Source organism: Ornithorhynchus anatinus, chromosome 2, assembly GCF_004115215.2.
Source record: "Ornithorhynchus anatinus isolate Pmale09 chromosome 2, mOrnAna1.pri.v4, whole genome shotgun sequence".
NCBI classification, from domain to species: domain Eukaryota; kingdom Metazoa; phylum Chordata; class Mammalia; order Monotremata; family Ornithorhynchidae; genus Ornithorhynchus; species Ornithorhynchus anatinus.
This window is the reverse complement of record NC_041729.1, coordinates 37,041,137-37,069,085: the sequence shown is the minus strand read 5'-3', so window position 1 is coordinate 37,069,085 and position 27,949 is coordinate 37,041,137. Positions and strand designations below refer to the sequence as shown.

The 27,949-nt window shown below is 45.7% G+C and overlaps 1 protein-coding gene and 1 long non-coding RNA gene across 3 annotated transcripts in view; both read right to left on the bottom strand.

The window, feature by feature from the left end:
- Positions 1-3,608: 3,608 nt before the first annotated feature.
- On the bottom strand, positions 3,609-8,532 carry ACTB (actin beta). The gene is made up of 6 exons (XM_001512677.6): positions 8,405-8,532; positions 6,657-6,785; positions 5,929-6,168; positions 4,954-5,392; positions 4,523-4,704; positions 3,609-4,335 (listed from the first exon to the last, which is right to left on the bottom strand). Exons 2-6 carry the CDS (start codon positions 6,777-6,779, stop codon positions 4,192-4,194), a joined length of 1,128 nt encoding a protein of 375 aa, XP_001512727.3. The 5' UTR covers positions 6,780-6,785; positions 8,405-8,532; the 3' UTR covers positions 3,609-4,191.
- A 1,987-nt stretch (positions 8,533-10,519) lies between these two features.
- The window catches only part of LOC114817896, a 123,321-nt gene continuing 105,891 nt past the window's right edge, over positions 10,520-27,949 (bottom strand). For both annotated transcript variants that reach the window (XR_003765742.2, XR_003765744.2), the window contains exons 3-5: positions 14,526-14,579; positions 13,485-13,572; positions 10,520-11,214 (exon numbers count right to left, since the gene is read on the bottom strand). This is a non-coding gene — a long non-coding RNA (uncharacterized LOC114817896). The remainder of the gene's footprint in view (positions 11,215-13,484; positions 13,573-14,525; positions 14,580-27,949) is intronic.

The following is a 27,949-nucleotide window of genomic DNA, read 5'->3' as shown; positions in this document are numbered from 1 at the left end:
ATGACTAGCCCAAGGCCACCAAAAAGACAAATGGGAGAACCAGGATTAGAACCCATGACTTTCTAACTGCCAGGGCTGTGCTCTAACCACTATGCTACACTGCAGTGGGAGCATTAGCAGCAGCAATATGTCTGCCAATTAAATAGGCAGCGGCGCCTGTTATCACTTCCACAGAAACTGAGAGCCTCCCTTCTGCCTTCCCGCCTCTTAAACTGTGTCAAAGCTGACTTGCTTGTATCCACCCCAGCATTTAGTATAGTGCCTGGCCCACAGTAAGTGCTTAACAAAATACCACAATCAAGCAGCGCAGCCTTGTGGATAGAGCGTGGGCCTGGGAGTCAGGAGGACCCTGGTTCTAATCCTGGCTCTGCCACTTGTCTAGGTGACCTTGAGCAAGTCACTTAACTTCTCTGAGTCTTAGCTGCCTCCTCTGTAAAATGGGGACTACGACTGTGAGCCCCATGTGGGACAGGGACTGTGTCCAACCTAATTTGTTTGTATCCGCCCCAGAACTTAGTACAGTGCCACAATTACTATGTTTTCAGACAACCTCAAAATGAATGATGGGCTAGGGAATTTTTAGTGCAATTTGCAGAGCACCCCATAGGCAGAGTACAATGCCTGTATATATATAAAAGGAAGATATGGGTTCTAACTCCTGCTGCATCACTTGTCTGCTGTGGCAAGTCACTTTACTGGGCCTCAGTTACCTCATCTGTAAAATGGGGATTAAGATTGTGAGCCCCACGTGGGACAGGGACTGTGTCCAACCCATCTTGCTTAGTACAGTGCCTGGCACATAGTAAATACTTAGCAAATACCACAATTATTATTATTATGAATAACATATGCTACCATAACATCTGGCTTTAGAGGTGGCCCATTTCAAGAGTTTAAGGCTTTAAATCCAAGGATGCGTACTTAATTTTTAGAGAGCAAAAATTAAAATTGTCCCTTAGAAAATAGGGGTGTGGAGTATGTTTCATATATTCACTTTAGTTAACTATTATCCATTAGGGACTAACGATTCCTATGGCTTAATGGGGCTACTGTATGCAAAGATAGGAACAGAAACCAAAGTCGAATTAAAATGGTGGCACAACTAGAATGTGTGAATATGCCTCTAGATGAAAACTGAGGCCCAGAGGAAGGGATTTGCCCAATATACAACAAAGAAAATCAGTGAAAAGTCACCACTTAAAAATACACCTTCACGACTTAATGGAGAGAAGGGGTCTGAGAGTCAGACAAGCTCTCTATCCCTGGCTTGCTATGAGACCTTGGGCATGTTCTTTACCCTTTCTAGGCCTTGGTTTCCTATCTGTAAAATGGGTTTAAGATAAAAATCTAAATGGGAGGATGAGCAGCTCGGTCCTATGTTGGACAGGTATCGGAGGCAAGCATAAGCAACAATAAAAATTCATCACATCAAGTGAATAAAAATATAAAAATATTTTCTTTGGAAATAGTTTGGAGTACTGTTCGCTAAGCTCATTCATTCAAATCCATAATTGGTGTTAGGTGCTGCACAGTGCATGTTGTCTACCCTAAACATCTCAGACCATTTTAAAGCCACTACAATGCAGGCTCTAACTGTGGAAGTCACAAATTGGCCTTTTCACCACAAATATCACACAGGAAATACTCATGGCCACCCACAAGACACTCCCCCACCCCAACAGATACTATTAGTCACCAAATCCTGTCGTTTCTACCTTCACATCATCACTAAAATCCACCCTCTCCTTTACATCCAAACTGCTGTTATGCTAATGGAAGCACTTATCCCATCCCACTTTGACTAGTATCCTAGTATCTCTGCCTCCTCACTGACTTTCCTGCCTCACCACTCCATAACATACTCATATTTATTGAGCTCTTACTGTGTACAGAGCACTGTACTAAGCGCTTGGGAGAGTACAATACTATTGTACAGGACATCTTTACATTCACTCCTCATCTCCCCAATCAAGAACCTCCAGTGGCTGCCCATCCACCTCTGCCAACTCCTTAGCCTGGGGCTTTAAAACAAAATACTTGCCCCCTAGCTTACCTCACTGATCTGCTATAGCTCAGTCTGTACTCCTCACTCACTGTGCCCTAATGTCTGAGCACTTGGATCTGTAATCCTTGGGCATTTCCTACTCACCCCACAGCACTTATGTTCCTAAGATGTCAGCCTGTCACCCCACTCTGGACTGTAACCTTGTTGTGGGCAGGGAGTGCATCTACCCACTCACATATTGTACTGTCTCAAGCACTTAAAAAAAAAATGCTGTGCAGAGTAAGTGCTCAATAATTCCCCCAATTAGACTGTAAGCCCATCAAAGGGCAGGGACTGTTACCGATTTGTACATTCCGAGCACTTAGTACAGTGCTCTGCACATAGTAAGCGCTCAATAAATACTATTGAATTGAATAATTATTATTGATGATGATGATGATGAATTCTGACTTACTGCATGAGCTACAAGAATGGTGTGTGTTGGGGCAGGGGGAGAGATACTCAAAAGACCATCAGTCAATAACCCTAGTGTTGAGGAAAGTTGCTTTTCCATTATTATTAGCATTTGGATTAAGACATCCAAACAAGACATGTTTGTATTAAATGTCCCATTTCCCCACTCAAAAAACTCCAGTGGTTACCTTCAAAGTCCTCACCCTTGGTTTTAAGTTAATTATTCTTTCCTCCCAACAACCCAGCCTGTACACTTCCCTCCTCTAATGCCAAACTTTCTCACTTTACCTGGATCTTGCCTGCTCCCTCCTCAACTGACAATCACTTTTCATCCCCTTCTAAGCCTTATTGAAGGAACATCTCCAAAAGGCCTTCTCTAAGCTCTTTCCTCTTTTGCTTACACCCTGACTTGCCCCCTTTATTCACTTAAGCGTGTTTAATTGTTGTAGTCTACTTTTGCAAGCCCATAATACAGCGCTTTGCACATAAGCCCTCAATACAATTGAATTTCCTGCTCCCAGCCGCACAGCACTCATGTACATACCTGTAATTTACTTTACCAGTAACTTGAAGCTCACATTTTTTTTTTCTTCCCCATTTCCACAGCAACCACTTGTACATGTCACATTAGGGCCAACTCCAGTTAAATCTTGGCTTCTATAGAATCTGTAAATCCTCAGTCCTGTTTAGTGAGGATCTCCCAACCAACTGTGTAACTTCATAGCTCTACTACTTGTCTGTTGTGTGACCTTGGTCAAGTCATTTCCCTGGGCCTCAGTTACCACAACTGTAAAATGGAGATTGAGACTGTGAACCCTATACAGGACAGAAACTGTGTCTAATACTGTTTGTTTTCATCCACCCCAGCGCTTAATACAATGCCTACCAAATATCACCATTATTGTTATTTTTAGTAGTTCTGATAAGCTAACAGTAACAGAGAAATGGGTGATGGGGTTCCCAATCTAATAGGCAAATGAAGAGCCCATTCCCATTCTGCACCTCTCAACACTGTTTTTAGACACTTTGCTTAATTGCTGCAGGGTGAGTACTTGCTCTTGCCCATTACCAATACCTGAAGCATAGTAAGTATTCTCAACTTCCTGAATGCTTACAGTGAAGGAGAAAAGAGGAGAAAGGTCAATCAAAAGTCTTTTTAATGTGCACTTTTATTTGAACTGGTCTTAAGTCAGTGTACAGGTAAGCTCCTCCCTCCTCTCATACTGGCACCACAAGAAAAATTTCTCCACAGGGGAGAATGTAAAAGCCTTCATTCACATCTGTAAATTGGGGAGAAAAAAAAACCAAAAAAAAAAAAAAAACCCCAGTGCACCATCAGCACTGAATTTAAAAAAAAAAAAGTGTTAAGGCAGAAGATACAAAAAGACATTTTTTATGGATGGTTACATGAAAAGCAGTACTTCTACTTTTTTTTTTTCTGGTTTGGGGGTAACTTTTCAAACAGACTTGGCCTTCAGAGGCGGGAAGACTTCCTGTAACAATGCATTACACAATTATTTGGAATGACTGTTAAAAAAAACAAATGTACAATCAAAGTCCCAAACACAGAACTTTGGGGATGATCTCTTCGACACACTAGACTGCTGTCACCTTCACCGTTCCAGTTTTTAAATCCTGAGTCAAGCGCCAAAAAAAACAAATAAAGCCATGCCAATCTCGTCTCGTTTTTCGCGCAGTTACGTTTGTCAAGGTGTGATACGGTAACAGTCCATTTAGAAGCATTTGCGGTGAACGATGGAGGGCCCGGACTCATCGTACTCTTGCTTACTGATCCACATCTGCTGGAAGGTGGACAGGGAGGCCAGGATGGAGCCACCAATCCAGACAGAGTACTTACGTTCAGGTGGGGCGATGATCTGCAGAAGGACAAGAAGAAGTTAAAACCTCTCAAGCGCAGATCTCACCTGGCCGACAGGAGAGGCTGAACCCATCAGAGGCAGCTCAGCTACGTCGGCCAAAGTGATCCCCGTCGCATCCAGCGTCTCAGGCGGAGAGCCCAAGACTGACTGGAAGTCCTCTGGTTGCTGGGAAACAAAGACTCACCTTGATTTTCATCGTGCTGGGTGCCAGAGCGGTGATCTCCTTCTGCATTCGGTCAGCAATGCCCGGGTACATGGTGGTACCACCAGACAGCACGGTATTGGCATACAGGTCCTTACGGATGTCAACGTCACACTTCATAATTGAGTTGAAGGTCGTTTCGTGGATACCACAGGATTCCATACCTATGGCAGACAATTCGGCATTTGATTTCTTCCACAATGCGCTCACGCTACCAAGCTATTCAGGTGGGACTGGGCGACTACTGAGGAGCTCTGTTGGGTGTTTTACAGATTGGGTGGAATTGTGTAGGACACGGGGAGGGAGATGTAAAGAGGAGAAGGATGATTACTGTCCCGATCTCCCCATCCTCCAGCCCATTTCCTTACGTTTGGGGGGCGGGGAGGTGCAAAATAACTAAAAACAGAACTTACCCAAGAAAGAGGGCTGGAAGAGAGCCTCTGGGCACCTGAATCTCTCATTGCCAATGGTGATCACCTGACCATCAGGCAATTCATAGCTCTTCTCCAGCGAAGAGCTAGAGGCAGCTGTGGCCATCTCCTGCTCGAAGTCAAGAGCAACATAGCACAGCTTCTCCTTGATGTCACGCACGATTTCCCTCTCGGCTGTGGTGGTGAAGCTGTACCCTCTCTCGGTCAAGATCTTCATGAGGTAGTCCGTCAGGTCGCGGCCAGCCAGATCCAGACGGAGGATGGCGTGGGGAAGAGCGTAACCTTCGTAGATGGGCACAGTGTGGGTGACACCATCACCAGAGTCCATCACAATACCAGTGGTACGACCAGAGGCATACAGGGACAGCACAGCCTGGATGGCGACGTACATGGCCGGGGTGTTGAAGGTCTCGAACATGATCTGTGAAGAGACATCGAGGAGATCAGCTACGGCTAGGCGGCCTATATAACACTCAGGGTGTTGCAACAAGTAGTCATGCAGGAGTGTAGTTATTCTAAAGACTAAAATGAGTGTGAGCCTGTGCGTGTGTGTCAGAGTAGTTCACTTTAACATCAGATCTTTTAAGAATGTTTAACCCCCACACCTATTCGACAGGGTGAATTGCACCAGCTAGGACAGAGCAGCTAGAGGGCCACTATTTAGGATTTTAGGAGTCACTACAAGCAATTGGATTGTTAGTACCTAGATAAGGAACAGCAGTTTAGATAAGTTGCTAGTAAAGTCAGCAAAAGGAAAACCAGTTCAGGAAGAGCAAATAAAACCTGTAGAGATCCAAAGAGGAGGCTCAGGTCAGGAAAGGAAAGGCCTGTAGGGAATGGTAAAGAAAAGAAAAAAAAAAAGAGGGGGGAAAAAAAAAGAGAGAAAGTGAAGGAGCACATAAAGGAATGCCAGCTGATGAGGCTAAAGTATAAATACGAGATGTCAGTTACTCATACCTGTGTCATCTTTTCTCTGTTAGCTTTGGGGTTAAGGGGAGCTTCTGTGAGCAACACGGGGTGCTCCTCTGGGGCAACACGGAGCTCATTGTAGAAAGTGTGATGCCAGATCTTCTCCATGTCATCCCAGTTGGTGACGATACCGTGTTCAATGGGGTACTTCAGGGTCAGGATACCTCTTTTGCTCTGGGCTTCATCACCAACGTAACTGTCTTTCTGGCCCATACCAACCATCACACCCTAAAGGGGGGGGGGGGGAACGGGACAAAAAGCAAGGTGTCTCTCTCAGGTCAATTCAGATCACTAATCCATACTTTACACTACTCTCCCGACCTTCTCTCTCTCCCCCCAGGTATGACCCAATGTCAACCCCTACAAACAGCATACTGTATTCAGAGAAAGGTAGCATCTTGGTCCACTAGCCGAGCCCTAAACGGAGAGCCAGGGACGCTAAGTCCCGAGGTACTTTAAAAGCTTGATCCAACGACTTGATTCATACCGGAGATGCACAACTCTAACGGAAACGTTTATGGTCCCGGCTCTTGGCCTTCTCCCCGTTTATAGAACGAGGTAAAAACAGGTGTCTCCTCTGTTAGTAAATTCAGAGTATCTTGGGGTGGGAGACCATTGTAGGTGTTAACGCTCCACAGCCAGGTGCGACTGCGAGCTGTGGGGCCGTCCTACCTCTCCAGCCAGCCGCATCGAGGAGCCTAAAAGAGAAAACGTACCTGATGCCTGGGACGGCCAACGATGGAGGGAAAGACGGCCCTCGGGGCGTCGTCTCCGGCAAAGCCGGCTTTGCACATTCCGGATCCGTTGTCGACCACCAGCGCGGCGATGTCATCGTCCATGGCTAGCTGCGGAGAGGAAGCGGGGCGTGAGGAAGGAGGCCTCTCGGGTCCCCGGGGGGGGGGATCCCTCTCTGGTCTTTTCCCAGTGGGGAATGAGCGTGCAGATCCGGCCCTTCCCACCCATTTCCTTCCCGGGCTTCCCGTTGAGCCAGGCGGAGTGGCGGTCTTGGGCCGCTAGGGGGCGCGCCGGCCGCCACGGCGGGCCTTCGCCCAGATTTGGGACAAAGGAAGTCCCCGCTCGCGTCTCCCATTATTGCCATAAAAGGCAATGGTTGGAGGCAGTTTGGGGCAAGGTGCGGCAGGAAGCCAGTTTTCCGAGCGGCCCAGCTGCAACGAGAGGCCCCTCCCTCCCCACTCCAACGAGGCATGGCGGCAGCCCCGCCCCAGCCCTCCCCGCCTCTCGCCAGGCCCCATCCACAACCACACTTCCCCCTCTCCACCCCCAAGTCCCCACCCCTCTCCGGCCTGGCTCCTTCCACCCCGGGAGTTCAAAAGGGGAAGTCGCCCACACCCTTCTTTTTCGAGAAGGAACTCGTTCCCCGCCCCGGCCAGGGATTAGCCCCATGATAAACTGGCGAGTCATTCCGGCCCGACGACGCTTGCAAAAGCCACCCAACTAGGCCGCTTGGAAGCCTGCCCCTCCCCACATCACCCCCCGACACACACCCCAAAGGGCGGACGACATGTCTTTGAGGGCTTTAGGGGCTCTCCCCCTCGACAAAAGCTTGTGAGCTGGGGGTGCGGCCTGAGTTGGGAAGGGGAGCTGTGCAACCCCGGGGCTGGAGGTCGAGAGGGTGACCGGGCCGCCGGACCCTCTGCCGGCCCCCCACACCCCTCCCCAAGCCGGCATGAGCCCCCCAACCTCGGCCCCGCCCCTCCCAGGGGACTTTTACAGCTCATCCCTCCCCCCCACCGCCTCCCGGAGACTCCGGCAGAACCCGGGTCTCTTTCCTCCCTCCCTCCAAACAAAAGCATCCCCCTCCCATCCTTTGGAAGCCCCCTCCCTCCCCCTCCCCGGGCGGACCATGTGGCCGGCCCGCTACAATGGGGGAGGAGGAAGCGGCCTCCCCCGAGGGAGTCACACCCTGGAGCCGGTCCTTTTCTCTCCAGCCCGGAGCCGGTCCTTTCCTCTCCACCCCCAGCTTTCCCAGACGCTTTCCCTCCACCCCCTTCCTCCTCTCCCAACTTCTTGCAAGGGCGATTAGATCTCTCCAGCTCCCACCACGAAATCCGCTTAAGGCAAAAAAAAAAGCCAGAGCAACCCCGACTAGCTTCCAACAAGCCACGCACTTTGCAGAACCAAAACGCACCGGAGCCCAAGAAACCCGCCCCATTCCCCTCCCTCCGAACCGGACCACCTGCGACCACACACCTTCAACACCACCGTCAACTTCCCTGCAAAGACCGATTGCAACCCGGCCTAAAAAAATCCCCCCGAATCCACACGCGGAGAAGGGCCGCTCTCCCTTACAGGGGGACGCCGGCCAGGCTACCGTTTTTCCACCCCCAAAATTGTGGCGATTAAATGGCAGCCTCAAAGGAGCCAGGGAAGAAAATAAAATATTAAAGCGGATCCTTGGAGGGTGAGCGAAATTTTTAAACAAAGGCTTCTGGCAGCCGCTTACCTTTGAGGTGGCAAGTTTAGACCCTTAGAGATAGAAAGGAGTTGGTGCAGGAGCGAAAGGCGGGGAGGCCTGATGGACGAGGGGTAGAAGAGCTCACACTGGTAGCCGGGGCGTGCAATCGCTCTGCTTTTATAAGGTCCGAGAGCTACCTCCTAGCGCCATAAAAGGCAACTTTCGGAATGGCGCCCTCTGATTGGCCTTCCTCCCCTCACTCACCACCCTCTTTGCACATTGCAGCATTTTTTCCTTCTCTCTTTCTCTCCCTCCCCCCCTTCCCTTCCTTGCAAAGACAGAGAAATCGGGATTTTTGTCAAATAATATATTTCTGCCAGTGGGCTCCCCTCTCGGCTTCAGACCTTTCTCATGATGAGGCTTTCCGCACACTTAAGGCCCAGCAGTGCCCGGCTGATTGATCACAAATCATGGATGGATCAGAGTGCCTGGCTGGCCTTTGGGTGTTTCCTCTCCACCCCACCCCTGACTTGGTCCCAAGAGTGGAGGGACCCTGCCTTAGCATGTGCAGCCCCTTCTCCTCAGGATGCCGGTGTCCCTCGCGTCGGTCTTTCCTCTCTTTTAAAAATGGGCCCCCGAAGGAATCCCCACCCCTGCCTTCTCAAGATTCATCCACACACAGGCACCCGCGCCTTTAATTTAGATCGGAAGGCTCAGGTCGGGCCTCTGTCCAGGCCAGGAAATTCAAAATTTCACCAAGAAGCCTGCCTTCAGCCCTTCCTAGTAAAGAACCGAGATACATTAGTGTGAGTCACCGAGACGGCACCGAACTTTCAATTGCTCTGCTTTGTGCTCCGGTGCCACTGTCTGAACGTTCTTCCCATGGAGTTTGGGTGTTTTTCATCTCCTTGGTTTTCCTCTTGGACATGCTCGTGAGGGAATTTGCATTTCTTGAACCAGTTCTTTGGAGTAAATCTCCCCTCTTCCTGGTATGGTCATCCATCTCTTTCTCTCTCCCAGTAATCTTACTGCTTTCCCCTAAATTCTCAGTCCCCTAAACGAATCTCCCTGCCCATTCTGATCACTGGAGCAGCAGTCTGTCTACCAGACACAATGTGCCCCCGAGTTTGGGATGAAAAAAAAAAATTGCTCATTTTATCTGTAAATTCTATACTTTCCAAGGAAGTTTGAGTGTCAGGAATAAAGGGGTCATAGTCCAACAAAGCTATCCACTTTGTTAAAATGAACCAAACTCCAATACCCTCCCCCCCCAGAAAAAAATCAAGGAAAAAGGATTTCCCAGGAAGAGGTTTAATTTTGTAATTATTCCACATCTGAGAAATTGAGCCTTTTAAAACATCCACAATCCACATTTAAAAGATGCATAATACACATTTTATGTTGGGGCTTTTTTTAACTTACTCTTGCAGAGTCAGGTCGGAGGGAAAAGCTGCTAGAGTGGCCTTCTGTGTGTAATCTCGTTATGGGCAGGGTATGTGTCTGCTAAATCTATTATATTGTGCTCTCCCAAGCGCTTAGTACAGTGCTCTGCACATAGTAGTAAGCACTCAATAAAGGCGATTGATAGGTGGTTTCGGTGTAGAAACCACAGAGCTAAGGCCGGTAGTTTTACGCCCTAAATTTTGTATGTTGTTATTTCTGGCTGAAGTCTGCACTTTGTAAATGAATTACAAAGTTCCAAAGTTTAAGTGTCAATAATTGTAATATTTATTCAGCAGCCAGCATGACCTCCCTGAGAAAAGTGGAAGGTCCCTCTCACCCACACTGCAGTTGTGTTATTTGTTGATTTTTAACTCCGGCACTCACTTCATTTTAACTGTGGCTCCTTATTGTAGGTAGCAATGCTTCATCTACAGCCCTCACCCCTGAGAGGCCTGTTCCTAGCCCAAGACCTGCCTCGCTTAAGGTTCTCTCAGCGAAGAAAGGAGGGGCTGACTTCACCACCCTCTGACTTCCGCTTCTCTCCTCGCCCTACATATATTTAGCCAGGGCTGAACCCTGAACTAGGGAACGCTAAGCTACTGCGGCTGAATCGTCAATCCATCGATCGATGGTGTTTATTAAGCGCTTACTGTGTGCAGAACGCTGTACTAAGTGCTCGGGAGAGTACCATGCAGCAGAGTTGTAATCACATTCCCTGCTCACAAGGCGTTTACGGTCCAGAGGGGACGACCACCCTGTAAATTTGACGATGATGATGTTGAGATGGCGGGGTAGCATCCCTGTTGAGTGAGTGTCAGGGACAATTTTTGGAACACTATACCTATGAAAATATTTTAGGGCAACTCTCTGATCCCTGGCCTCTAGCATCCCTAATAATAATTATACTCGTGATATTTGTTGTTAAGTACCTACTCTGTACCAAACCTTATGTTAATTAGGTTATATCAGACCCCAGGGGTGTTGTCAGGTAGCACTGCTGCCTGATCTTCATCAAGAGACCAGAATGGAGCTATCTAGATTTCACAGCACGGTATTTTAGGTTTGGGGGATGGGGATAACTCCATTTTACCAGCAGATTATTGCTTGGTTTGGCTCTGCTGTAGCAGTGTTGATTAGCCCTGAACCATTCATACCCTCTTGCCCGGTTCTCCATGCCCAGAAACATACGCTGCAAAATGACTGGCAAGAATAATGGGTCCACGCTGGTGGCCACGGCACAGACTATCTCTGTAGGATCTCAACAGCGGCTGCCATCGCTAGGTCCTCCTCCATTTTTCCTAAACCATCGTCGACTGTGGAGTAAGGTTAGGTGGGTGTGGGGCGATCGTTCCTGCTCTCTTACAAAAACCTAGAGAAAAGTAAAACAAAACCTCCAAAAAGACACTCGTGGAACCCTAAAAGAAAGTAGAAGAAAAATATCAATCTGCACGAACAGAAGTTTTGTTTCCAATCAACTAATTACCTTTTCTTTAGGAAAAGTGCCCTGGGGACACTGGACCCTGCCCTTCGGTCCGCTGCTAGAAGTGTAACCGGCCTTTTAAGGGGCCTGTCCACCTCCCTATCCCAGAACACTGGGCACTCGTCCAGTCTGCGCACTGAAGAAACATCATGCTTCTATCTGAATGGGATGATAATACATGCAAATGAGCCACACTGTGCTTACGACTGGGGCAGAGAGAGACGGCACGGACAACAGTGTTTCCAAATGGGGTCCAGGGGATTATCTTTCATAAAGATGTTTGAACCACGGACCATCACGCTATCTTTCAGCAATTCAGACTAGGCGGTAGAAATGAGGAAATAAATAAGACATCTTTCACTCTAAACTGGATAGACTAAGAGCTATGAAGCCCCAGAGATTTATTTTTCAAGAGGGAGGGGAGTGATATCACCTGGCCGGGGACCAGCTCCCATCAACCATCATCCCACTAGTTGTTAACCTCTGACCTTGGATGGACTCTCAGCCTCCACTGGGGTCTTGGTGGAGGGATTGGTTCAGCTGAGCTGGAAGGATTCAAGCCCAATTTGACCCACCCACGTTATTCATGCAGCTTAAGCACTCAGCCATCTGGAAGGTCATAAATGTCTTAGTGAAACTCAATGTGCCCAAGAGAAAGCCTTAGGGGTGCATCTCGTGAGGGGTGCACTGGCCATCTGCCTGACAGATGGCACCCCTTCTTCCAGAGAAAGAGAGGGCCCATCAGGATCCTGGTGGTGACATGGAGTTGTTGCTCTCTTTAATAAAAGAACTCCATCCTCCAGTGATAGGCTCCCAGGCATCCTCCTCCAGTCAATCACATTTATTGAGCACTGTGTGCGGAGCACTGTACTAAGCACTTGGGAGAGCACAGTGCAACAACAGACACATTCTCTGCCCACAACGAGCTCTCCTACATGGCAAAGGAGAATGGACAAGGGAAGAAGGAGATTGCCATCTCCATATTATAGTCGAGAGGCCCTCAGAAGTGCAATGACTTTCTCAAAGTCCCATAGTAAGATGTTGTGGGGTTGGAGGAAGATGGGATCAACCTAAAGTTTAAAGGCAACTTTTGCAATCTCCCTGGGTCAGCTAGTGGGGAGCGAGGGTGGCAGTAAGGAGGGCATGGAAATGTTGATAATGCCCCTTGTCCCACTAAAAGAAAGTTCTTGATTTGGGACCCATGCAAAATCCTGCCCGTGTTAGACTGGAGGATGTCACTTCATTTCCCTGGACATTCCTACACTTCTATATTCTTAATATAGGCACTAACTTTAACTACAGTGCCCAAGCATGCATAATCCCTTTGTCCTCAAGACGAAGCAAAGGAGAAGATTCACTCTTTAACACTGGTTACATTTCCTTTGTGGGAAAGCTTGTCAGGGTCTTTTGACCAAGACTACCAGTCTCACCTACTTCATGGAGGTCCTGGGAATTCAGGGAATTTCTAAAGATCATCATTATCATGGCCTGGGCCTCGATCGGGAGAATACAGAGGGCTGGGCAGGAGTGGGATGGGAGGGCAAAAGGGGAGGAGATGAAATGAAGGCCTGGGAAAGGGGTACAACCCACCAACATCTAAAATAAGCTGAGGAATTGGCATAAAAAAGTGAGCTGATGATGAAGAAAGACAGAGAGGGAGAGAGAGAGAGGAGGAAGTGGGTGGGGAGGGGGGAAGCAAGATGAGAAGGAAGAAGATGAGGAGGAGTGAGAGGAGAAGGAAGAAGAGGAAGAGAACAGGAGAATGAAGAAGAATCAGGAAATCAATCATAATTATCAAGCTCCTACTGGGTACAGAGCATTGTACTGAGAACTTGGGAGAGTGCAATACTACTATGTAAAGGAGTCGGTAGACATTATGGCCGCCCACAGTGAGCTTACAGTCTAGAGTAGGATCTGGGAGAGAAGTAATAGAAGGTGGAAGAGGTGAAGGAAGGAAAACAAAATGGGAGGGGGTTAGGTGAGACCAACCTGGGAACTGATTCCCAGTGGGATAGTCTCCCAAAAGGAATTGTGATCCATGTAATCCAGGAACCTTCCTGAAAGAGAAGTCCTATCCTCTCAGCCAAAGACACTGTGTGAACACTGAGGGGGGAAGCTCTCTGCCCTGGGAAACAATATTTTTTGGTAGGGAGAAAAAAGAGCAACAGTCACTTCACTAGTAAATGCAAGAAACCCGTTTACTACCTTCAATTCAAACTACAAAAGCAGAGGTCCTTCCTGGGGTCTTTTGTGAGGAACAGAAGCGTCTCAAGACCAAAGCTACCCAGAGTTCCTAGGGAACAAGATCAAACAATATCATGTTGACATTAATAGATACCGTTCTTATAATAACCATATCCTGTGACTGCAAGGAACACTGAACTGAAGGCAAGAAGTTATTGGAAAAACTCTTGCACCAAAGTTCCCCAGTGAATTGTAAGCTCCTTGAGGGCTATGTGCCAAGCACTGAACAACGGCGAGCTCAGGGAGGACAGAAACTTCCTGTAGAGCAGGAGGGCAGGGAATGGGTCTGCTTATTGTTTTATTGTACTTTCCCAAGCACTTAGCCTAGTGTTCTGCATATAGTAAGTGCTCAGTAAATATGATTGAATGAATGAATGAATGAGTTGGTACTGACTGATTATAGAGAAAAGTTCTTTAACTGGACTCCTGCAGAGAAAAGAGTTCAACTGCTCAGTTAGTCGATTTTGTCTATTGCGTGTCCATTATGAATGGAATGCTAGACTTAGACTCGGGCTAACCGTGTTATCTAGGGCTCTGTGAACAGGTCCTGTGCACCTGCTTTAAACCTGGGAGAGGCCACAGTGAAGCACGTTTGATGGTTCCTATGGGAGACCAGGGAGGCCTTCGGTCACCTCTTTGCATTTGGGATCTGCATTATGGATACTAAATACCGATAAAGGGAGTTTAAGGAAGGACTCCCAACATGTTTTAGGAAAATCCAAATCCGAAGGAAAGTCTAAGAGAACTCAAATCTGTACAAGAGGCAGCTCAGGGGTGGCAGGATAGTACCTGCCAAGGATTAGCAAAGAGGAAGCCGTGGAGGGATTACTTCTGAAGTCTGCAGACACAACACAGAGCTGCTACTTTTCTGTGATTTGACCTGGGGGAGCAAAAAAATTGGTTCCCAGCGTTGCAACACCGCATCGTGATTCATGGCGGCAGGGAGGGGGATTCCAGATCAAACTCCTTTCGGGATATCGTCCTATCAACCTTCCAGCTCACCTCCCCGAGGCCGATCCTGGGAAATGCCGCGAGTCTGGCACAGTGACTGCAGACCTAAAGAACAGAGAGAAACTGTAGTAAGGAACCTCTGAGCCCCAGGGGGTCTTGGCTGCCATGGGATATTTCCAAACCACCCTTAATAAGCACGGTCCCAGCACAGCTCGTGATTGCTGGAGATTAGGTCTAGCTAGCGAGGGGCCATTCTTGACTGGCACATCCTTTGTAGAGCGTGTTGTACGCCTCTGTCTCACCTGGGGTTTCCCTGACTACCAGGGTGCCGCTGTTCTGAGTAACAATGATGACGATGATGATGAGGAGGATAATAGAATAGTAATCGCAATAATAAACCTTTATTAAGGACTTACAGTTGTGACCTAATGCTCTCAAGTCTTCTTTCGGAGCCTAAGGAGGACCCAACTAATGCACCCTTTTGGGAGCAGTTGGGAGAAAAACAGTCCATTCTCCGTTCTCTCTTATATCCTTTCCTGGAGCCAGGTTTCTACCAGGTTTGAAGAGGGAAACATTCATGCTGTGTTAGTAACTTCCTTGACTCCCGAGAGACGCCATGGCCTAGTGGAAAGCACTCAGGCGTAGGAGTCAGGAGGATTGTGTTCTAATCCCAGCTCGGCCACTTACCTGCTGGGTGACCTTGAGCAAGTCATTTAACTTGTCTGTGCCTCATTTCCCTCATCTGTAAAATGGGAATAAAATACCTGTTCTCCCCACCCATAGACCATGTGAGCCTGTGTCCAACCTGCTTACATGCTACCTATCCCTGTGCTTAGTACAGTGCTTGGCATGTAGTGTTTAACAGACACTATGATTATTATTATTGCCAGCAAGGCAGACCCCGTCCACAAGTCTTCAGTGGCAGCCCAGGAAGCTCCTGGGAGTGGGGAGGGGGTGGAGGGTCCTAGCTATGAACCTGGGAGGATGTTCACTGATACGTGCTGGTCATTTCTCCGGTGTCTGTGCCCCTACATGGGGCATGGGGTATGAGGGCCTGTGCCCAGGTCCAGAATGGCTGCTGAGCAGCCTGGTCCCTAAGGGCAGGGAGGGTGGGAAATAGTCTCCCCTCCCATACAAGTGCACCTCTACTTCCTCTTGAAGACCAGACTCAGTTAAGGAAAATCAGAGCCTTGAGACAAAGAATTACTATTCTAGAGGACACACGATAAATTGACACAATGGGCCCTATTCTCTTAGTATTCCCAGGTCAGGCACATAGAGGGAAGCATTAACTTTTTCCAGACATTGGAATGAAGTCAAGTAGAGAACATATAATGGGCCTCTTCCAGAGCTCTAGATCTTACCTGCAAAAGGCAAGCAATTTATTCCCAGAATCCTATTTATTTAGTTATTTTTTATTATTATAAATTATCATTATGGTGGTGGTTGTCAGTCTTGAGAGCAATAAGCATTTATAAAGCACTTACTTAAGAGTATTATTATTAATAATCATGGCATTAATTAAACACTTACTATGTGCCAAGCGCTATGCTAAGCACTGGGGTAGGTCTAAGATAATCAGTTTAGGCAGAGGTCCCTGGCCCACATAAGGCTCAGAGTCTAAGTAGAAGGGAGAACAGGTTTCAAATTCCCATTTTACAAACGAGGAAAATGAGGCACAGAGAAGTTAAGTGATTTGCCCAAGGTCACAAAACAAGCAAATGACAGAGCGGGGATTAGAACCCAGGTCCTCTGACTCCCGGGCCCTTTCTTTCCCCGGGCCACACCTCTCCTCATGCCTGAAACTGTGCATAGCACAAAATTAACCATAGATCTTGCCCAATATCTCCAACTCAAAATTTTCACAAGATCTAGGGAAAGGATTAGAACATATTCAGGAGAAAGGTGAATGTCCAACACAATTCTGTCCCAATATGGAACAACTGTACAAATACAAACTCTTCAAGAAGTTCCCTTCCCCCTTGCCAGGAAGCATTTGAAATAGTTTCTGAATCAGGGATATAAACAAAGTTGGTAACTAGGTTACAAAGGGCCTGTCGAAACGGTGGCAAGGAAACGAGTTGGAATTTGAATGTTCTTATTTCACTCCCCCACTCTCACAGAGGACTGACTTCAAATTCCAGGGAATGTCCCTCACTCTTCCCAAGTCCATTTTCATTCACCCAGGATTAGTCTATAAAGAAAGTAAAAAACAAGTGGTCTCTGGTTCGGTTTCCTCTGTGCTTCTGCTGACTTGTCTGGAGTTTCTACACATACAATTCAACTTGGAACACGGGGTTGGAAGAGAGTAGAGTGAAAAGGAGCATTGAGACCAGGCAGGTTTGCCCGTGTGCAAGAGAGCAGGGGGAGGAGGTGGGTGAATCTATAATTTGGAGATACAGAGGCACTGAAAGAAAATTCTGTGCTTTACTTTTCTTTCCCCGACACCCATTTTGTCCTTATGTGTGTTCCAGCTCTTCCGATTTCACTTGCTCACAGCAAAACTATCTGGAGGAGGACTTCGTATGCTTTACAGAGATTGATACCGTTATGTTCTAAGTTTGTGTAATTATCTTCCAGAGAGCAGTTGTGTGTTTTCTCCCTCTACCCCTCAATTTTACTTCAGGGCATAGGTCTCCGGGAAGGACCCTTAGCAAACTTTTAAGCTCTCATTTACTGCCATAATTGGGCCGTTAGCTCTATGGCTCTCATTTGTTCCACTGGTCCTACTTGCCTTTCAGCCATTTCCGCCAGTTTAAGCTTCCCCAGCCAGCTCTGGAGTTAACACACTTCCCTGAATGCCCAATCAAGTGGAAGGGATTCAGGTTCCAGGGGAAATCTGATTCAATCAATCAATTAATCAATCGTATTCACTGAGTGCTTACTATGTGCAGGGCACTGTGCTAAGTATTTGGGAGAGACCGTCACAATATAACCGACACATTCCCTGCCCACAACGAGCTATAAGTATGGGGGTGGGGGGGACAGACGCTAATATAAATAAATAAATTACAGCTACGTACGTAAGTGTTGTAGGACTGAGTTGGGGGTGAATAAAGGGAGCAAGCCAGGGTGACGCAGAAGGGAGTGGGAAAAGAGAAAATTAGGGTTTAGCCAGGGAAGGCCTCCTGAAGGAGATGTGTCTTCAATAAGGCTTTGAAGGTAGGGAGAGTAACTGTCTGTCTGATATGAAAAGGAGGGGCATTGCAGGCCAGAGGCAGGATGTGGGCGAGAGGTCGGCGATGAGAGAGACAGGATCGAGGCACAGCGATCCTGGCATTACAGGAGCCAAGTGCCAGGGCTGGGTTGCAGTAGGAGAGTAGAGAGGTGAGGTATGAGGGGACAAGGTGATTGAGGGCTTTAAAGCCGATGGTAAGGAGTCTCTATTTGATGTGGAGTGGTTGGGCAATCACTGGAGGTTCTCAAGGATTGGGGAAACATGGTTCCTTAGTGACGGAGCAGATTTCACTTGTTCTCAGGACTTCCTCTCCCCCACCCTCCCCTCCATTCCTAAATTGTGTACCCCTTGAAGGTCAGGGACCTTGTCTAATTTTCATCCACGTAGTCTTTCCCAGCACTTACATATACACACTGTAAGCACTTAATGACTACGATTACTACTATCAATCGATTAATCAATCAATCATATCTATTGAGCACTTACTGTGGGCAGGGCACTGTATTGAGCGCTTGGGAGAGTACAATGTAACAGAGTTGGTAGACACGTTCCCTGTCCACAAGAAGCAGGGAACTAGAGGGAGAAGTTTAGAAGTCTATAAGGAGAGACAGACATTAATATAAATAAATAAATTCAGATATGCATGTAAGTGTTGTGGAGCTGAGGGTAGGGTGAATAAAGGGTACAAATCCAAACACAAGAGTGATACAGATGGGAGTGGGAAAAGAGGCAATGAGGGCTTACTCTGTGAAGGCCTCTTGGATGAGATGTGCTTTTAATAAGGTTTTGAAGATGAAGGGATTGATGGTCTGTTGGATATGAAGGAGATTAACTACTACTATGAATACTAAGTCCAACTCCACTTTAGACCAACACACTCACATACTGTGCTCTAGTGGATACAGCACAGGCCTGGGAATCTGGATTCTAATCCCTATCTCCACCACTTGTCTGCTGTGTGGCCTTGGGCAAGTCACTTAACTTCTCTGTGCCTCAGTTTCCTCATCTGTAAAATCGGGATTCAATACCCGTTCTCCCTCTTATTTAGGCTGTGTCTGACCTGATTTCCTTGTATCTACCCCAGTGCTTAGAGACACAGTAAACACTTAACAAATGCCACAATTAATTTTATTTTTATTTTTTGGTCTGCATTCCAAAACCCCCTTGTCTTGTCTAGTCTTATGCTGTCATGTCATCTCCGACCCATAGCGAGTCCATGGACACATCTCTCCCCAAACACCCCACCTCCAACTGTAATCATTCTGGTAGTATATTCAGATAGATTTCTTGGTAAAAATATGGAATTGGTTTACCATTGCCTTCTTCTGCAAGGTAAAATTGAGTCTCTGCCCTTGATTCTCTCCCATGTCATTGCTGCCCAGCATAGGTGAGTTTTGACTTGTAGCAGGTTGCCTTCTACTCGCTAGCCATTGCCCAAACTAGGATTGGAATGGTTATGCCTCTGCTTGGCTCTCCCTCCCTAGCAGAGAGTGGTAGAATACTGGAAACTCTCCAGGTGTGATCCTGAGAGGGGCCAAAACCCCCTACCCTCTCATACGTATTCCCCACCCACTCTGGCCAAAATAGGAAGGATAGAAATGACATTTTGCTCCAGAGATTTTCCAAAGTGGCTGGGAATTTTTTAAATCATTTAAGGACTTTCAAAAAACTTTTAAAAAAAATTCCCCACCAGCAGGTTCCTCCGCTTCTGCTTTCCCCAGCTCCTCGTGCCCCTTGGGAGATGAGAGGGACCTAGCTCAGAGAGATCTACTTCGCTCTAACCATCTCCTCCAACTAGAAAAGTAGAGTCAATTTTTTGATCGAGCAAGGGATCACAGGTGCAAATTATCTGGAAAACTGAGGCCAAATTATTATACAGGTATTTAAGTCCTGAGACACCTATCAATTGATCAAGTGGTATTTGCTGTTTGTTTACAATGTGCAGAGCAGTATATGCAGCACTTGGGAGGGTATAATATGACAGAGTTAGCAAATACGTTCCCTGCCGCAAGGAGCTTACAGTTTATCCAATTGAAATACCCTGATACAGTGCTGTAATAGAGACCAAAGTGTTTTGGGGGATCTTATCTAGATTATTTGCATCTGTAGACTCAACACCTAACTATGCTTTTTTTTTCTTCAGGGCCTGCTTGGTCCCTTAAACACTTTATGAATCATTTCCCATTGCCCTGCCCTCCCTGGGCTTGAACCCCCTGTTTAATGACCTTCTCTTGACTGGTCAGTGCCACTGTTTCCTCTGCCTCCTAACCCCTCTGTCTGCAGGCTACTGGGGGGCAGGATGCCTCGCCAAAAACCTCTTACTCACCCAGGGCGAGTAATGTTTTCTGCCAGACGATTAACAACATCTGCCGGGTGAGCGCAGAAGAATGCTGATTTCATTCATTTTACCAGAGCTATTTTTCCACAGAGGAGACCAGGTTGGAGTTCCAGACCTCTGTTAGTGGGGGATGTGAAAAATACACATATAAAATAAAAGTCAATAGAGCAAAGGAACAAACAGCTCTGCTAGAAATAGAAGAGTGGAAGGAGGATTACTAAAGAGCTTCCTTGTCCTGGCTACCAACACTTCACTTTCAATCTCTGGGATTAATATTATTGGGTAATCAGGAAGTCCTACCCCCTTGCTCTTGCTTCCCATTAATCTCACAGCCATGGTTGAATTCAGAAGTTGCAGAACCATTTTTAAAAACAAAACACTGCATATCATTAACCATGTCACTCATATTATTATTTTTTTTTTGAGAATACTCAAGTGGCATTTGGTTTCTAGCCCAAATCCTGGTAGTCCCTCCAGGGGAAGAGGGAAGAGTTGAGAGACTTAGCATATTAAAGCAAATCTTTTAAGGTCCTATCTCCTGAGGGCAGGGATTCATTCATTCATTCAATTGTATTAATTGAGAGCTTACTTTCATTCTGTGAATGAAAGCTTACTGTGTGCAAAGCACTCTACTAGGCACTTGGGAGAGTACAATACAACAACAAGCAGAAACATTCCCTGCCCACAGTCTTACAGTCTAGAGGGGGAGACAGACATTAATATAAGTAAATAAATAAATTACAATTTTATATATATATATGTGTGCTGTGAGAATGGCAGGAAGGATAAATGAAGGGAGCATGTCGGTGAGGCAGGGAGCCTGTCTTCTACCTTTACTGTACTCACTTAAGCACTGATAATAGTGTTCTGCATACAACAGGCACTCAAATACTACTGATTGATTTAAATCTCTTAAAAATGGAAACGGCTTGATTGAAATCTTTGAAAAATTGAAACTATTTCTTTATAGTGCAGAAAGCAAGCAAGCAAACCAATTATCCTCACCCTCTCTTAATAAAGCAAAGATTCAGCAAAGGGTCCTAAACTGAATACCATCTGATGGGTTGCAAAGTCCTACAGGTAGCACGGGAAAACAACTTGTCAGCCTGGCAGATTTGGAGCATTTACTTACAAACTAGGGTTCTTGTTTTTGTTTTAATGGTGTTTGGTAAGCACTGACTGTGGGCCAGGCACTATACTAAACCCTGGCGTAGATACGAGCTAATCGGGTTGGACACAGTCCACATCCCACATAAGGCTCGCCGTACAAATCCCCATTTTACAGATGAGGTGACTGACTTACAGAGAAGTTAAGGTCACACAGCAGACAAGTGGCAGAGCAAGGATTAGAATCCAGGTCCTTCTGACTCCGAGACCCATGCTCTAGCCACTAGGCCAAATGGCTTCCCTGTGTCCCTGACATGGATAAGACTCAAGAAAGGCTTAAAGCCTTATTAAAAAATCATGTCTCCTCCAAGAGGCCTTCCCCAATTAAGATCTCATTTTTCCTATTCTCTCTCTCTCTCTCCTGTGCTGCCGATGCTCTTGGATCTGTACCCTTTAAGCAATTGATATTCAGCCCATCCTCAGCACCACAGCACTTATGTTCACATCCATTATTTCAATGTCTTTCTCCCCATCTAGACTGTAAACTCCTGATGGGCATGAAATGTCTTTCAATCAATCAGTCATATTAATTGAAATCTTACTTTGTGCAGAGCACTGTACTAAGCACTTGGGAAAGTACGGTGCAACAGAGTTGGTAGATATGTTCCCTGCCCACAACAAGTTTACCTGTCTACCAACTTGGTTGTATTGTACTATATTGCATCGTACTCTCCCAAGCACTTAGAGTGTTCTGCACTCAGCAAGTGCTCAGTAAATACCATTGATTGATTGATTGGTACTGCACTGTGATAAGATGAAAATGGATGAATTTCTGGGGACAATTCCTTTCTCTCACACAGAATAAGATAAGAGGGATGGCGAGCATACCTTCTGGGTTGGGTCACAAATGTATTTAAGCCTTTAAAACTTGCATCTTCTAGTGTGGGGTTAAAATACATTGCTCTCACATTAACTTGTAGTTTCAAAGCTAAATAATCCAGTGGGCGCTGCTTGGATTTGTCCCATATGCCAGAACCTTTCACAGATGTTTGAATATGCTATGTCATTCCAATCTGGATCTTTTTTTAATCATCATTTAATTTGTTTTCCAAACTACTATAGTAAGAACAGGATTGCCACGTGCAAGTCTCTCAAGCCTAAAGGGTTCAGCTGCTCAATGGAATTCTTCTCAGCTCTGATGACATGTCCCAGTTAACTTAAAATTAGAAGTGTGGAACCCAAATAAAATTATCTGTAATCATTCATAGACCAATATAGCCAGTCTTCCTTAGTGGAATTGCCCTTGCTCTCAACAGGAAATGTGTCCATTCATTGATGTATTGTACTCTCCCAAGCCTTTTGTATAGTATTTTGCACACAGTAAGCACTCAATAAATACTACTGAATGAATCAATTAGGCTTTTACCTGATATAATCAGTTTAAGAAACTGACAATTTATTAAACCTGAAAAAAAGACCTCAGCTGTATCTTTTAAAAATCTTTGCTGTTTTACTTAACATTCTCACTCCCAAAATGGTCTAGCCAGTTTATGAATCCATCCTATTCAAGAAACACATTGAATGACTGTCACTGCCAATTTCTGTTACTACAGCCAAGACTGTACCCTGTCATGATTTCTGCCTTGCATCTGGGTACATTCAATTATTTGATAATAAGAGTGATTATTATTATTATGGAGCTTATCCAGCACTTACTGTGTGCCAAGCACTGTACTCAGCAATGAGGCAGATACAAGAAAATCAGGTCAGACATAGTCCTCACAGTCTAAGTAGGAGGTAGCAGGAATTAATCCCCATTTCACATATGAGGAAACTGAGAACAGAGAAGTGGAGTAACTTGTCTGAGGTCACACAGCAGACAAGTGGCAGAGTCGGGATAGAACCCAGGTCCTCTGACCCCCAGAACCATGCTTTTTCAACAAGGCCATTCATTTTGCAAGAATGTAAACTGAGGTCCAATCAATCAATTCATCATATTTATTCATTCAATCATATTTATTGAGTGCTTACTGTTTGCAAAGTACTGTACTAACAAGCACTTAGGAGAGTACAACAACAAACAGGCACACTCCCTGCTCATATCGAGCTCAGAGTCTGGAGGGGGAGCTAGATATTAATATAAATACATAAAATACAGATATCTATATAGATCTATCTATCTATCTATCTATCTATATGTGCTGTGGGGATGGGAGGGAAGATGAATGAAGGGAGCCAGTCAGGTCAACGCAGAAGGGAATGGGAGAAGAGGAGAGGAGGGCTTAGTCGGGGAAGGCTTCTTGGAGGAGATGTGCTTTCAATAAGGCTTTGAAGCAAAGGAGAGCAATTATCTGTCTGATATGAGAAGGAAGGGTGTTCCAGGCCAGAAGTAGGATGTGGGCAAGAGGTCCGTGGTGAGATAGAGGAGATCAAGGTACAGTGAGAAGGTTAGCTAGCATTAGAGGAATGAAGTGTGTGGGTTGGGTTGTAGTAGGAGAGTAGTGAGGTGAGGTAGGAGGGAGCAAGGTGATCGAATGTTTTAAAGTCAAGGGTGAGGAGTTTTTTTGGGTGTTTTTGATGTGGAGGTGGATGGGAAACCACTGGAGACTCCTGAGGTGTGGGGAGACATGGTCCGAACGTTTTTGAAGGAAAATGATTTGGGCAGCAGAATGGAGTATGAAATGGAGTGGAGAGAGACAGGAGGCAGGGAGGCCTGTAAGGAGGCTGATGTAATAATAAAGCTGGGATAGGATAAGTGCTTGCATTAATGTTTTAGCAGCTTGGATGGAGAGAGGATGGCTTTTAGCAATTTATTGAGAGCTTACCATGTGCCAAGCACTGTACTAAAGCCCTTGGGAGAATACAATATAACAATACAACAGACATATTCCCTGTTCACAACAAGCTTACAGTCTAGCAGTACAGAAAGGTTAGTGATTTACAAATGTTGTGCAGTGAAAGTGGCACACCAGGCTCTAACTAGAATAGTCTTGGAAATAAACACAAGCCTACATGCCCATAGTACGAGGAAGACCCTAACGAAAATCTGGCAGGAGACTTAAAGGAAATATACTCAGTCTGACCCTCTTAATCCCATTTTGCTTAGTTTTCCTGGGCAGTTGAGTAGCAGAGGAAAACTGAGGGCATTTGCTGAAAGCGGAAACTTCTTTTCTATAAATTTTGAGATGGGGAACAGTAGGAGGAAGATCAGATGATTGGAGGGAGTTGGAGTGACATTGAGAAATTTGGTTGGGGCCCTGCTAATCTCACACACTGATTGGTTATGAAAAATAATGGTCAAGGCTGAGCTAGAAAACACTAGCTAGGTCCATCAGCACCTTTCCTTTTAACCTTTGGATAGGTTCCCCTTCCCCACCCCCTTCCTCTGGGGTCCACAGGTTCGAAAGAGGAGGTGTGCTCTTTTTGGAGGGAAAACTATAGCCCTCGTCTAATGCAACATTAGACTTTTCTGGCTCTAACACAATTTTCAGTGAAGGGAATTTGAATGTCATCCAAGGCTGAATTTAATAGATCATTTCACAAACACATTCTTTGGATTAAATAAATCTACATGCTCCCTGCATTTGGTGCATAGGCAATCAATATCTAGTAACCCAAAACAACTGCATTAGATTACAAGCCCTGACTGTAGGCCAGAAGTCTCCTCACTCTATCTTATGTTTAGTGCGAGACAAGAATGACTTTGGCCTGTTTTCTGCATTGTTCCTGGCGGGAGATAATATCTATAGAGAAAGTCTTTTTTCTGCATAGAATCAATTGGCATTCCCTGGACAGGTTTGTATATTGCATCCCAATCTTCAGGAATATCACTGAGAGACCTGTTCTGCATTCCATTTCAACCTGGTGTTACTAACAACTCCTTGAATTTTAGGTAAGGGATAAGTAAGGAGTGTCTGCTTATGAATATACACAGTAAGATGATCTTTGCATTTTTAGCAGACTGACATCTAGGGCAGGGTTTCTCGCCTCTCTTCCAGTGAGGAGTGACTTGCAGGATGTCACTGAGGGAGAGCTCAAGAAACCTACCACTTGCAAATGTCCTGATGCTTTTTACTTCTATTTGCATCCTTTATTCACTCCTCTGTCTGCCCCATGGCACTTAAGTACTTATCCATAATTTAGTTCTGTATATTAATGTACATCTCCCCTTTAGATGTAAGCTCATTGTGGGTAGGGAACATATCTACCCTTTCTGTTATATTATGCTCTTCCAAGCAATTAGTAGAGTGCTCTGAACACAGTAAGCACTCAATAAATACAATTGATTGACTGATCACATTTGCACGGCTCTGTATGAGTTATGTACCTGCTTATAGTCTTCTTCAGCTTTTACACTTAAAAACATTTTTCTCTCATTAATATAATCACTTCTTGAATTCCTTATACTTTTATCCCCTCTTCCTCCCCCTACTCCCTCCCAACCCCATCTCCTCAGGCTTCCTAATGTTTCTTCCCCAGTGGAGGAGTCATTGGTAATGATTATGGTGTTTGGTAATGATTGTAGTGTTTGTTAAGTGCTTACTGTGTGTCAAGCACTGTATTAAACTCTGAGGTAGTTGCTAGATGGCAAGGTGGAACATCTCGGTTCCTGTCTGACATGTAGCTCACAGTCCTAGGAGGAGGGGTACGGGTATTGAATTTACTCCCCATTTTACAGAGGGGAGGACCTTAAGTACAGAAAAGGGAAGTGACTTGTCCAAAGTCACACAGCAGGCAAATGGTATAGCCCCAGCTCTTTCCACTTTGGGCTCTTGAACAGCAAATTTAGACCCCAGGTTTAATGTTTGTGATGAATGGTGCTGGTGAGGTTCTCTTCCTTTAAAGCTAACGTGAGAATTAAAGAGAGACCCCTCCGGCCAGACACAATCGAATCTGCATTTACCATATCTGCTTTTGGACGAACACCAATTCAGGGGCAATTCTGCCAAGTTGCAGGGGGACGGACTAAGTGACGTTTCATAATCCCTCTCCAACCTATGATTCTGTGATCAACCCTATCCTGTCCACAGCAATCGTGCTTTAGTTTTGCTTTGGTTTCGAAACCCGAAGGAGTCATCTTTATTTATGTCTTGACCTGTGGTTTGTAGAAAATAAGGTAACACTGGTTATGCTATTTTTGTGGTGCAGACACTTGTCCAATTAGCTCACTGTATTCTTTCAGAGATGTGTTACCACGCAGTGAAATTGCCTATATTCAGTGGTGATTATTGAGCACTTACTGTGTGCAAAGCGTTGGATTAAGCACTTGGGAGGGTACAATATATAACCAAGAGACACATTCCCTGCCTACAGTGAATTTACAGTCTATAGATAATAACGTTAAGCTGTTAATGTTGGTATTTGTTAAGCGCTTACTATATGCCGAGCACTGTTCTAAGCGCTGGGGTAGACACAGGGGAATCAGGTTGTCCCACGTGGGGCTCACAGTCTTAATCCCCATTTTACAGATGAGGTAACTGAGGCACCGAGAAGTTAAGTGACTTGCCCATAGTCACACAGCTGACAAATGGCCGAGCTGGGATTTGAACCCGTGACCTCTGACTCCAAAGCCCGTGCTCTTTCCACTGAGCCACGCTGCTTCTCTAAGGTACATACAATACAATCAGATTAGACACAGTCCCTCTCCCACTTGAGGTTTACAGTCTAATGGGGAGTGCGAACATGAATTTAATCCCCATTTTACAGGTGAAGAAACTGAGCCACAGAGAAGTTGCCCAAGGTGCCCCAAGAGTGAAACAAATGACGTGTGGTATTTAGTACCACATTCTTTGAATATTATTATGGTTTTCTTCCAATCCCTTTTCAAATATGTGCTTTAATTCAGTCTTGTAAATAGAACAAAATATCAGTCCATCCATCTAAGCACATGGCTTATGAAATAAGCAGTTTTTTTTACCCCTCCAGCAAAATTATTCACCCATGGCAGAAAAGTATGTCGCTATTTACGACATGGACTTAAACTCTACAATTTGGAAAGGCCACGGTCTGCAAAGAAATCAGGAGAAGAGACCTGGAGCAGAGGCACCTGGTTTTGATTAACTATGCCCCGTTACCTTTTCTCATGCAAATGGATCCTGTGTTGGAATTGATCACCATCTTTAGTCAGAATCATATAAAAATTCAGAGTTTTGCTCTAAAAACATAATAATAATAATAATATTTAAGTGTTTATTATATTCATTCATTCAAAAGTATTTATTGAGCACTTACTATGTGCAGACCACTGTACTAAGCGCTTGGAATATGCAATTTGGCAACAGATAGAGACAATCCCTGCCCAATAACGGGCTCACATTCTAAACGGGGTAGACAGACAGCAAAGCACAACAGAACAAAACAAAACAAGACAACATCATCAAGATAAATAGAATCATGGAAATATATACCTCATTAACAAAATAAATAGGGTAATAAATGATATATACAAATAAGCACAGTGCTGAGGGGAGGAGAAGGGGGAAGAGCGGGGGGGGGTAGGTGAGGAGGAGCCGAGGGAAAGGGGGGCTCAGTCTGGGAAGGCCTCCTGGAGGAGGTGAGCTCTCACCAAGGACCGCACTAAGCGCTGGGGTAAATACAAAATAATCCGGACCCACATGGGGTTTACAGTCTAAGTAGGAGGGAGAACAGGGATTGAATCTCCATTCTGTAGATGAGGGAACTGAGGCACAGAGAGGTGAAGTGACTTGGCCAAGATCACTCAGCAGGGAAAGGGTAGAACCAGGATGGTTATTTATTGGCGAATGGATTCCAAGATTTAAGTCAAGGCAGTATTTACTGAACACCCCCAGGGTGCACAGCATGATACCGGACACTTGGGGTCCAGGTCAGACA

Coding starts and splice junctions, on each gene's coding strand:
- ACTB (XM_001512677.6), bottom strand. CDS start 6,779: ATGGACGATGACATCGCCGCGCTGGTGGTCGACAACGGATCCGGAATG. Junction 6,169..6,656: donor TTGGCCGTCCCAGGCATCAG/GTACGTTTTCTC, acceptor CCCCCCCTTTAG/GGTGTGATGGTTGGTATGGG. Junction 5,393..5,928: donor ACAGAGAAAAGATGACACAG/GTATGAGTAACT, acceptor GTCTCTTCACAG/ATCATGTTCGAGACCTTCAA.